The 12426-nt window shown below is 45.9% G+C and overlaps 1 protein-coding gene across 1 annotated transcript in view; it reads left to right on the forward strand.

Moving 5' to 3' along the window:
* The window catches only part of LOC128845525 (coagulation factor V-like), a 54137-nt gene extending 43101 nt beyond the window's left edge, over positions 1–11036 (forward strand). The window contains exons 20-25 of the mRNA XM_054044311.1: positions 1098–1192; positions 3733–3888; positions 5103–5247; positions 6508–6656; positions 7562–7744; positions 9185–11036. Coding sequence (XP_053900286.1) covers positions 1098–1192; positions 3733–3888; positions 5103–5247; positions 6508–6656; positions 7562–7744; positions 9185–9331 — 875 coding nt within the window. The 3' untranslated portion in view covers positions 9332–11036. The remainder of the gene's footprint in view (positions 1–1097; positions 1193–3732; positions 3889–5102; positions 5248–6507; positions 6657–7561; positions 7745–9184) is intronic.
* The last annotated feature ends 1390 nt before the right edge of the window (positions 11037–12426 follow it).

Below are 12426 nucleotides of genomic sequence, written 5' to 3' on the forward strand. Positions count from 1 at the left end.
AGGACAGGGTTGTCAGGAGACCTGGGTTCTATTCCTGTCTCTGCCACTGGCCTGATGAGTGGCCTTGGACAAGTCACTTCTCCCCCCAATGCCTCAGTTTCTCCAGCTGTAAAATGGCATTGAGGATGCATTGCTATTTTTAAGGGGAATGAGAGGTAGAAGTGCAGTGTATGAATATTATAAGGGAGTAAAACGCTGCAAAATGACATTCCAAGCAATGTTGGGGTCTTTTTTCTCTCACTTATTCCCATCCCAAAGCTGAGCTTTTGAGGGGAGTTTGGTAACGTTCCATATACCCATGGACGGATACTCTTTTCAGATGCTATTTCCTCCCCGAGATAATAAAGAAATGGCTTATTTTGGTGACTTCAGACTTCCTGTGGATTTAGCTCTCTATGAGGGACAAATGCCTCTGAAGGCATTTGCTTTAGAAGTAATCAAGTCACACACATTTGAAAATTACCTATCAGACAAGAGAAACAATTGATTTTTAACAGTGCCCTTCCCGAGGGATTGCTTTCTACAGTGGATGTTGAACGTGGTTTGTCTCTGCCTCCACTGCTGGCTCTGGCTGCTGCATGTTATAACTTGAGTCCAACCCCTAATGCTGACAAAGCCAAAGGAAGTAGTACATTCAGTAAAAGGGTGCCATGGGAGGCAGTGTTGCCCAGTGGTTAGAGCACAGGACTGGAGCTCAGGAGACCTGGTTTTATTTTTAGTTCTGCCACTGGTCTGCTGGGTGACGTTGGGGAAATGACTTCACTGTTCTGGGCCTCCGTTTTCCTCATCTGTAAAATGGGGATAATGATACTGATCCCTTTTATAAAGTGCTTTGAGAGCTGCTGATGAAAAGTGTTAGGTAAGCGCTAGGTATTATATTATTTTTAAAGCCACTTTTCTGACTATAACCATGTTTTCAAAGATAACATCCAATGTCTCTGAAGCTTTTGTCAGCTTTACAGCTTATCAGGTATTTGTACTGGAGTCTTTCTTTAGGACAAACCAAAAAAGAACTGAAGTATGCATGCTGAGAAGCCAGTGGCTTTCTAGTTTTCCTTGATTTTTACCATATATCCTTCTTCCTTTTTTCCACCTAGACTATTGGGAGCCTAAATTAGCTAGATTAAACAACGCTGGAAAATATAATGCTTGGAGCACTGACATGGAGCAAAGTGAATTTCCATGGATCCAGGTATGGTTGGTATAATACATACTTGCTCACTGTGACGCACAGACCAGTTAGCTGATGCCTGCAGCCACACCACCACACACATGCTGGGTTTATTTGGGGTCTCGTGTGTTAAACAAGGTCAAACTATAACTAGACCTTCCCAAAGAGGCTGCCAAGGAAAACTCAGGGGTCGCAGGAAGTGGTACTGATGATTCAGTAGGTTGCACGCTCCTCTTCAAGTGAATGCTGAGCCACTGCCACAGTATTGTCACGGTCGTGGCCTGTTGTCGGGGGGAATTGTGTGGAAGTTTGCCCTGCCGCTGCCTAGGGTATAATCATACTGTAGATAAACAGCCTGTCCTTTTGCTGTCCCCGTCTTTCAATGTGTATATGTATTCACCCCTTGCTGCATGACCAGCTAATCCTGCAGTCTAGTTATGGGTTGGACATCTGCTTTCTACTTCACTACACAAACTGTTACATGGGGTGAGGGGGGGGTTAATGCATTACAAGTTGTTTTGTACTTTAAGCTCTTCCTGTTCAGCTTCTGGTGGCTTTCCAGATACCCCAGAACAAGTGGTCAGGTTCTTGGAGAAGCTCAGCGACCTGTTAGGCCCCTAAAGACTTGGCCAGATGTTCAAGAGTGGAGACTTCTGGGTGCGGAGTACTTCTGAATATCCAGTCACTTCATTTCGGTGCCTAACGGTGGTGGTAGCTGAGCTGTTTTGAAAAGCAGGCCCCCACGGAGTATTTCCTTAGAACTGGCTGTAGCACTAGAAGATTTTGCAGAAATTGCCTGTTTGTTGTTGTATCTGCTCTCTGTAGCTTGACAGACAGTATGTCCTGCATGTCACTGCAGCTCATGCTCCTAAATGGGACATGTGTGATCCCTAGGCAGCTGCTTTACCAGGTGTGGCAGACCGGAGCCTCCCAGACTCCTTGCTCAGCCAGTCAGAGCTGTGCTAAGCCTATCTCCTCTAAAAATTGCCTCTTCGCTCATCTTACTGGATCAAAGAGAGACTTTCTATAAGCAGCTGCAGGTTATTATGGATGTTCAATTAAAACTGCTGCTAAGGAGGAACTTAACAGCTCACAAGATAGATAACAAGATGTGCTGGCTTTCTCTGCGATGTTGCTTGTCTGAATCCAGCCTGGTTTTGCTGGAGCCAGAAAATCACAGCAGAGACCTGTGTATAATGAGCTAATGTTCTCAGTCCACATCCCAAACCCATCCCTTCTCCCACCAAAACTGGTGCTAACTGCCCTCCTTGCTGGGAGTCTCAGAAGAGAGACCATGGACTGGATGGGCCATGGAGACCGATCACCCCTGTGAGCCCTGGGGATGGCACCTGCGGCTCAGGGAGGAGGTCTGTTGGTGGGCTAGCGTGGGGGAAACTTGCACTGTCACTGCACATGTTGGCTGGATAAATAAAAGATTCACTCTCCCCCGAGCTATGAGCCCAACACCTTTCCTCTCCTCTTTCTTCCCCCCAACACTTTTGAAGTGATTATAGTCAACATCATTTATTTATTAAAAATACACAAAAACAGTCTAGCAGCTGTGAAGGAGTTAATGGCTCTCATGTGACTTGCTCAGTAGAAACCAGGGTCTGTGGTTACAGATGCCTTCCAAATCCCCCTGAAATCCATGAAAAGAATTGCTTTTCTTTTGTAAGGGCAGAAAACTTGGAGAGAGAAATAATCCGTTTGTGCTTGATGAAGTGGGGCTGAAAACTCCCTTTAAAATAATTGCTCTTTGTTCAGCTGATCAGAAGAACCCCCTCTCCCCCTGCATCTTTCTTTTCCTGCACAGCTTCGCTAGTAAACAACATCACTGACCTTTTCACTGTCTGCATCAGAAGGCCTAGGGGGAGGAAGGGTCCTCTGGTGAAGGCACTCACTCCCGGGAATCAGGAGACCTTGGCTCTGCTACACAATCACCGTGTGACCTGGTGCAAAAACTTTCAAACGTTGCTTCGTGGTTGTTTTTTTTTTTTTTTTTTTTTTTTTTTTTTTTTTTTTTTTTTTGGAGGGTGCTTCTGTGCCCAGCTTGAGACACCAGGTTCTAATTTTTCAGTGGTACTGAGCACTCATGGCCTCTGGTGGCTTCTGCTGGAGTTGTGGGGGTTCAACATCCCCAAAAAACAAGCCCTGGTTATCTCTGGTTGGACGCTCAAAACCAGAGGCTGCTTTGGAAATGTAGGCCTTACCCATTCTGTGCCTCGCTCTCCCCGTCTGTACAGTGGAGATAGCAACACTCCCCTGCTTCGCCCAGAGACACTGCGAGGATGGATTCATTAATGTTTGTCAGGTGCCCAGATACTGGGGTGATGGGCACCCCAAAAATGCCTATAAGTAAATACACACATCAATAAAATAGGTTAGGACACAACTCCTCATTTGGACTCTTGCACCAGCTTAGACACCCCGTTATCCAGCTTGAGTAGAGCCATTCTGAGTGTCTAAATGCAGGCCTGGGCCCCACTCCCTAGCTGCCAGAGGATGAAATTGGGTTCATGGTTCAGCTTTTCTTACAGTTTGTGTATCTTGCTGTTCTACAGGTGGACCTGCAAAGGCAAGTTCTGATCACAGGGATACAGACGCAGGGAGCCAAGCAGTTGATGAAGTCCTTGTATGTCAAAGAGTTCTTTATGACTTACAGCAAGGACAAACGGAAGTGGATCACCTTCATAGGAAACAGCACTGGGGGACAGAAGGTTTGCCTGCTCGTTAATCACCACAGCCTCCCCGGCTTTACGCAGCTGTAAGCGGGTGGGCTGGCTCAGCAGAAAGTACCACACAGGCAGCCACCAGGGGCTTTTCTCAAGGAATAAGGGGTCTGATTTTTAAAGGTATTTAGGCGCATGAAGATGCAGATTGAAAAATCCCACTAATTCCCAAGGAATCTAAGTGCCTAAAGGGGTTTTTGAAAACCGCACTAGATGCCAATCTGCTTCGTGAGGCACCTAGATCCCTTTACTAGTCTGGCCTGGTGTGTATAACACAGCAGAATACAGGATCGTAATAAGAGATAAGGAATCTCCCCAGCCTGGGCTTCAACCCAGCCCCGTAACCCTGGTTGTGCAGCCCCACTTCTGCACAGGCCTCTGTCCCCGCTTCTGGCTCACGGCCCTTCCCCTGAGCACATGTGCAAGGAGAGTGGGACGCTGGGCTGAACTCATGCCCCGGTTCAGTGCGGCCCAGCCCTGGCACCCTGTCACAATAGTACTGCTAATATTAGCAGTAGCTACCTAATGCATGTGCAACCCAAGTGTCCATACAGCACCTTCAGGGGTCTCCTATCTATGCCCAAACTCCCCTTCCCTGCCAGCTGGAGCTCAACTCTGAGGCCTGGTTTCCACCCAAAAATTAAACTGACCTAGCTACATTGCTCAGGGCTCTGAAAAATAGCACACCCTGTGCAGTGTAGTTAGCTCAGCCTACGCCTCACTGTAGATGCAGAATTCTTCCATCGACCTCTTGGAGAGGAGAATTAACTACACTGATGGAAAACCCCTTCCAGCGACAAAGGAAGGGTGAACACTATGGCACTACAGTGGTACAGCCCCAGCACGCTGCACCTGTAGCTGCAGTAGTGTAGCCATATCCACAGTGTCATGGTGTTTGTATGATAGGTGTTAATGAATGTTAGGTCTCCACTGGTCTTAGTTGTCTGTCTATTAATATCCTAATAAGGGTCTTTACTGCGCCTAACACACTGGGTCCTGGTTTAGCCTCTGGGTGCTATACTAAGGCAAAGATAAGGATGATGTGTTTTTAGGTTTTGCTATAACGTGAGTAGCCCCGTTGAAATTGCATAAGTAAAGACTTAATCGCATGATGTAGGGTTTGCAGGATCAAGCTTGTAATTGCTTTTAATTAATATCATTATCTTTTCTGAAATCTTAATTGCTTTTTTCTGTTTTACTAGTTGTTTGAAGGTAATTCAGATGCCCATGGGATAAAAGACAACCATATTGATCCACCTATCATTGCTAGGTATATTAGGGTTTATCCAACTGATTCCTACAACAGGCCTACTCTTCGCATGGAACTCCTGGGCTGCGAAGTCAAAGGTGAGCAATGAGAATTCACTGGTACTTGTTTCCCCTCTACCCCTTGGAAAAATACACTCAACTTTTTTTTTTTTTTTTTTTTTTTTTTAATGGGCCAAGATGTTTGGTGCCTAACATGAGACACCTCAAAGGGGCCTGATTTTCAGACACAGTTCTGCCCACCTTCTGAAAATTGGGTTTCTCAAGTTGGGCATCCAAAAATCACAAGATGCTTCTGAAATCCTTGGCCTTAATTTAGGGAGCGAATTTTATTTATTTATTTATTTATTTATTTAAAGCATCTAGGTACCCAACTCCCATTCAAAGCCATTGGAAGTTAGGGGTCTTTTCCCGTTCAGTGATTTTGAAAAGCCCATTGTTAGCACTGGGGTTTGTATTTGGATTGACAGCTCTGGCTTTTCTCTCTTTATCCGCAGAACAGGCAAGGCACAAACAAAGCTTCCTGCACACTGCCTTCTGTATGTGCCTTAACACGGACCTGGGGAAACTTCCTCCGGGAGTGGGAGCAGAGTTTAGTCTTCATGTCTCATTCAGTCATAGGCCTCTCTGAGAACAACAACAAAGTGGCCATTAGCGTGCTGACAGTCAGCACCACCTGAAGTGGTGATGTGAGCTTACGGCCAACAGGAACAGGACTGAGTCCGTAAATCTCATTTCACACAAGCCATTGCACAGTCATGGCATGGGTGACTTGCAGTTACGCCTGCCCTGGGCTGGATTCAAACCTGCAACCTAGAAACGAGAGGCTGTGGATCCCCTTTCCCCAGTTCCCTGGACAACAAGCCCCTTGTTCTTATATTGCCATTCAAATAAACTAATACAGAGTGGGTCTTTCAAAAGCGCTCAGAATTGGTCTAACTCTGGGTGCTTTTGACAGTCTCGCCCACAATAGGCAGACGCACAAACCTTTCATTTCACAGATCTGCTGGCCTTAGTTTTCATGATGACTGGGCAAAGAGAGCTCCACTCCCTGATTGCAAATGTATTCTCTTCTGCCTCTCCCTGAGCAGTTAGAATGTAGATAGCGCTTCACAACTTCAAAGTGCTTTACACGTTTTAACTAATGAATGCTCACAACAACCCTGCATTACCCGCTTTTTAAAGATGGGGAAACTAAGGCACAAGGGAGGTTACAATGACTTGAGCAAGGCCACACAGCAAGTCAGTGGCAGAGACAGGAATTCCTAGCCTGTTGCTTATTCCTCTAGTCCACTGCTGCTCAAGAGATGAAATGGAGACCTGCTGCTATTCTCTTAACAGGTTGCTCTCTGCCACTGGGAATGGAAAATGGGGAGATCAAGAATGCTCAGATTAGAGCTTCTTCCTGTAAGAAATCCTGGTATAACTCATGGGAGCCTTCCCTCGCGCGTCTCAATCAGCAAGGGAGGATAAATGCCTGGCAAGCGAAGGTAAGAAGCAAACAAAAGACAAAACTGCTAAGTCAAAGCTGCTGCCGTTAGCAAATGTGCTGCTGCTCCGGTGTGTGTCTGTGCCTGCTCCGTGTGCCCCCTCCGTGCTGTGCTCTGGTTTGTTCTATCCAATCCTCCAGTGAAACGCCTGCTTAGTTCCCTTCCAGGGGGAGGTTTGTGACATGCTCGCAAAGAGGTTTTTTTTTTCTTTAAAAAAAGAACATTTGCTAATTTCATAATGTGAAGTGGAAAGCAATGAAACTATGTGGAGAAAGTATGCTCAACTTGATGGGCCTGACTCTGCAGCCGTTACTCATCGGAATGGTCCCTTTGGACTCAGTGGATGAGTAAGCGCTGAAGGTAGGTGGCCTGTGAGCCAAATTCATCTGGTGCAATTCTGTTGGCTTTACTGTTGTTCAGCAGTACTGCCTAGTGACTAGAGCATTGGAGTGAGACTCAGGAGGCCTGGGTTCTATAACCAGCTCTGTCACTGGCTTGCTGGGTGACCTTGAGAAAGTCAGTTTCCCCCATGTCTGTTTCCCTATCTGTAAAATGGGGATGATGTTGATACTTTAAAGCGCTTTGAGATCTATTGTTGAGAAGCGCTTTATGAGAGCTACATTAATTCACCAGGGATGAATTTGTATTGCTTTTCATTCTGCGCTGGTGATGGAAGTGAATGCTGGATGGAGGGTCAGCGTGTATCATCTGCAGTGATTAAACGGATCTGTGGCCAGCAGAGAATGCTGGTAGCGCTTCCCTTAACTTTGTTTGCAGAGGTTTGAGGTTCTGGGTGGGTGGATGTCTTCATACAACTTTAACTGTCATTGAGCAAAGTTTCTGGTTGTGCTAATATTGGCACAAACACGCATTTGCTCACGCATTACTCTTTGTATTGTTTGTAGTCAAACAACAACCAGCAGTGGCTGCAGATTGATCTCCTCAAAGCGAAGAAGATAACCGCTATCGCAACCCAGGGTTGCAAGTCCATGTCTACAGAGCAGTTTGTGAAAACCTACGCCATCCTTTACAGTGATGAAGGCACAGAATGGAAACCTTATATGGATGACTCTGCTTCAGTGGGAAAGGTACCATTTTAAACTTGGAGAACTCTGTCCATTTCTGAATCCCGAGCACTTTGTCATACTTCTCCAGGCCCAAATGAGGGACAGCCCCAGAATGAGGGGCACAAAAAATTGTTCCTGCAGTTGAATTTAAAATGCTGGTGGAGTGGAGTGGTTTTTCTCTTATAGAGGACTCTACAACTTTCCTTTCGTGGCTCTTTATTTCTGATGTAAGTAATTTTCAACAATAAAAGGGAGGGGATGCTACATTTGTGTGGAATACCGTTGAACCTGGGATGAAATCAGTGGCATGCCTTTTATAGAGGAACATTTCAAAGGAATGCACAGAATGTGTACGTGGAAGCCTCTGCCAAACTTCACTGCAAAATATTTTTTTTATTTTTTTAAGAGAATTTAGTGCTGGTGGAAGGTCCCAGATTGACAGAGCTGACACCTCCCTACATCCATAGGCGCCAACTTTCCCTGGCGCCGCTGGGGGCTCGCGCCCCCCCCCAGCCCCGCCCCGACTCCACCCTTTCCCCGCTCCTGCCCCACCCCCATTCCAAGCCCTTCTCCAAAGTCCCGGTCCCAGCTCCGCCCCCTCCCTGCCCCTATTGGACCCACTTCCCAAATCTCCGTCCCCGCCTCTTCCCCAAGTGTGCCACGTTCCCCCTCCTCTCCCAGCCATGTGAAACAGCTGTTTTGTGGCGCAAGCGCTGGGGAGGGAAAGCGGGCAGGCGGCACTCTCAGGGGAGGAGGCGGAAGTGAGCTGGGGCGGGGCGCTGCCAGTGGGTGCTGAGCATCCACCAATTTTTCCCTAAAAAGAAGAACAGGAGTACTTGTGGCACCTTAGAGACTAACAAATGCATCCGAAGAAGTGGGCTGTAGTCCACGAAAGCTTATGCTCTAATAAATTTGTTAGTCTCTAAGGTGCCACAAGTACTCCTGTTCTTCTTTTTGCGGATACAGACTAACACGGCTGCTACTCCGAAACCAATTTTTCCCTGTTTCCCTGTGGGTGCTCCAACCCCGGAGCACCCACAGAGTCAGCGCTTATGCCTACATCCATACAGCAGGTACAGCACTTAGAGAATCCCCCAGGCCACCTTGATGGATGTGCTTCAATCCCGACCTGCAGGGACCACATCTAGGGATAAGAGAGGGGGGATTTGTCAGTCCCCAGCCAACACAGGGGCCAGTTAGCACCAATCGTGGTGACGGTTTTTGTGATGTAGACAGAAACAGAGACCATGAAATCATTTCACCCAGACCACAGTTTGGATTTGACTGGATTTGAAGCAGTGACCTAGAGGAGGAAGGCTGTATATACACCACTGGAGTGATCCAGTCCACCTCCCTGTCCCCTAACGCAGCAACTCTGAAGTATTTAGATACCTTAAAAATGCTGCCGCTTTTTTTTTAAATAATTTTTTTTCACTAATTCATTGTTTTGTTTACTTTCAGGTATTTGGGGGGAATGAGAACAGCAGCGGACATGTCAAGCATTTCTTAAATCCACCCATATTTTCCAGGTTCATCCGCATTGTTCCTAAAACCTGGAATCGAAGCATTGCTCTTCGGGTAGAACTCTTTGGCTGTGATCCTTCCTAGGTGCTGGACGCACAGAGTACACATGAACAAAGGATTGCCAAGTCTGGGAGCCTTACACCTTTCAGCAGTCACTATGCAGAACTACATTTTTTTTAAACTCTTGGAGTGGTCATATTTGGTCCTTCTGAAGTACCTTTCTTCCAAGGATCTTGGTGTTTTGCCAACGTGAATTAAAAGAGAAATTTCATTGGCAGATATTTCATTCATATAAATGTACGTTAAGGATACAACGGCACAGCAGCTGGGAGGGCGCTTCCCAGAGCGGGTGGGTGGACACGTGCTTGCTCTGCTTGACCTTGTGTGCTCAAGCAGCAGCGTGGGCAGCAGCTCAGGCTGGCCAACCGCATATGGACGCAGAGGTCAGGTGGGATTGTTCTCAGGTGGCTAGCCCAAGCCGCCATAGCCATACTGCTATTTTTAGCACGCAGGCTGGAGCAGAGCTAGCACGTGTCTGTTTACCTGCACCGACCCAGCTGCAGTGTAGACCTACCCTTAAAAAGAGAAAGTAACAAACACAAAACATGCAAGGTTGACATGCCCCTTTCCATGGGAATCTGTGCACCCAAACACATTCCCTCCGTTTCTCTACCACTGTCTTCTTCCCCTAGTCACCCACAGTGGTCTGTTCTCTTTTTGTCCTGGTCCTGACCTAATTTTAGATTAAATCTCTTGAGGGCAGGGACCTTGGGCTTAATCCTGAGCCCAGATTTGCTCTCTTTGTAGCTCTCTCACTGTTGAAAGCTATCAGATGTCTCTCCCTATACATTCCCTTTGAAGGGGGAGTCCCCAGTACACACAAAAGCCCAGTCTATACCACCATCCAGTAGCCGCTGGTGTTGGGGCTGGGAAGCGGGTGTGATGCTGCACTCCAGCAATCCCTGGCTGGTAGGTGGTCCCTTGGAGGGTCATAGCCAGCCAGTGTAGAGAAGAGAGGCCTCCACTCTGCTCTGATCTCTGCTGGGGCTAACATAAAAGTAGCCTCTCAAGATCAAGGATCTGCAACCCCTTCTCTGAGAATCTAGGGCCTTCATCTTTATATTTGCTTTTTAAACATCACGCATGCCTCTGACTCTATATATCGCAAATAACCATTAATCTTCTCAGCACCCCCAGGTGGGGATCAACAGTATCTTTATAGGTGGTAGGAAAGAGGCATAAAGAGACAGTGATTTGCCCAAGATCATGGAAGGTCAGTGGTAGAACCAGAAATAGGATTCATGGCTTCCAGTCCTATGCTCTAATAGCTAGAAGCTAGACAATGCTGTTTTGTTATTATGGTAATAAAATGAGATTGGATAACACTATGGTAAAAACACCTACACCTTGTCTATGCTACAGCATTTGACAACATTATCGCTGGTGCAACTGCTGTGGTGCAGAAAACATTTATGGATTTTCTCAGGATGGATGCACTCAGAATATATTTGCTGTCCTTGAATATATCTTTTCAGCAGAGTTTTAGCTAAGCTTTTAGTACTGTCCTAGCTCCAGTCTTGTCAGCAGAGGACTCCCTCTGCTCACATGGGTCCTCATGGCCTGGGGCAGAATATCATCAAGAACCCAGGGCCACGTTTTGGTCTATAACCTTATAAAGTGTTGTCTCAAGCTGTTTCAAGAGAATTAGAGTTCTCATAACAAAAAATGTATGCGTTTCCAAGTAAAGATATTTTAAAAAAATGAAATAAAATTAAAAAACCTCAATCAATATTATTTTCACATTTTATTCTGCCTTTTTGAAATATTTCATACCGTCACCATTTTCCACTTGAAAGTACAGCTGAATTTCTGGAGTGTAGAGCAAAATGTGAACATTTCTGATTTTCCATATTTTCAAAGACAACTTTGCTAGGCGACAAAACCATCACCAAAAATGAAATGTTTGCATCACAAAATGGCCTGGAGCAAAATCACCAAAGTGTTCATGTGAAAGTTTTCAAGTTGATTGCAGCTAAAATTTCCTAATTTCTGAGATCCTTTCATACTGTGAAACAGTTTTAATAACTGCATATTGTTAAATGATCAGTTGTTAAAACATTTTATAACAGCTTTTAATAACGGTTGTATGTTCAACCTGGCCATGACTTCCCAGACAAAAACATTTTTGTTTAAACAAACAAAAGTTCTGGAGTGAAGTCCTAGTTCCAGTGACATCAATGGCAAAACTCTGACTTCAGTGGGGCCAGAACATCACCTCAAACCATTCCCAAGAAAAGAGGTAGATGTAGCAGGCACGTCCTGAAGATTAACAGATCTAAATTCATGTGGGAAATGGGAAAAGTCGGTTCCAGAGCCGAGGGATCTTTTTTCCATGGAAAGAGGCTACTGACAGGGAGGCAATCTGGAGGGTGTTCCACTTCTGTTGTCTGTTGATAAATCAGAGCACCCGTGTTACATGCTCTTGTCATGAAAATACTTAATAATCAAGCAGCTACACTTTATACCAGCTCCAGATTCAGGGTGATCTCCTATTGTCACATTTTGTATAGCCCAAGGTGATGGCATGGATTACTGTGTAGCAAGGGCCACACTTTTCTTGCCAGACACTGGTGAGGGGTGGGGGGAAAGCACTTTTGGCCTCACAGCTTCTACCTGAGTATCCAGAAGGAGCCTGAGATTTAACAAGGCTGCTACATGATGAACCTGTCTCAAGAACATAAGACCGGCCATACTGGGTCAGACCAAAAGTCCATCTAGCCCAATATCCTATCTTCTGACAGTGGCCAATGCCAGGTGACCCAGAGAGAATGAACAGAACAGGTAATCATTCCCTGCTTCTGGCAAACAGAGGCTAGGGACACTATTCCTGCCCACCCTGGCTAATAGCCATTGATGAACCTATTCTCCATGAATTTCTCTAGTTCTTTTTTGAACGCTGTTATGGTCTTGGCCATCACAACATCCTCTGGCAAGGAGTTCCACAGGTTGACTGTGCGTTGTGTGAAAAAATACTTCCTTTTGTTTGTTTTAAACCTGCTGCCTATTAATTTCATTTGGTGACCCCCTGGTTCTTGTGTTTGAGTAAATAATACTTCATTTACTTTCTTGACTCCAGTCATGATTTTATAGACCTCTATCATATTCCACCTTAGTCATCT

Source organism: Malaclemys terrapin, chromosome 1 (genome assembly GCF_027887155.1).
Source record: "Malaclemys terrapin pileata isolate rMalTer1 chromosome 1, rMalTer1.hap1, whole genome shotgun sequence".
NCBI classification, from domain to species: Eukaryota; Metazoa; Chordata; order Testudines; family Emydidae; genus Malaclemys; species Malaclemys terrapin.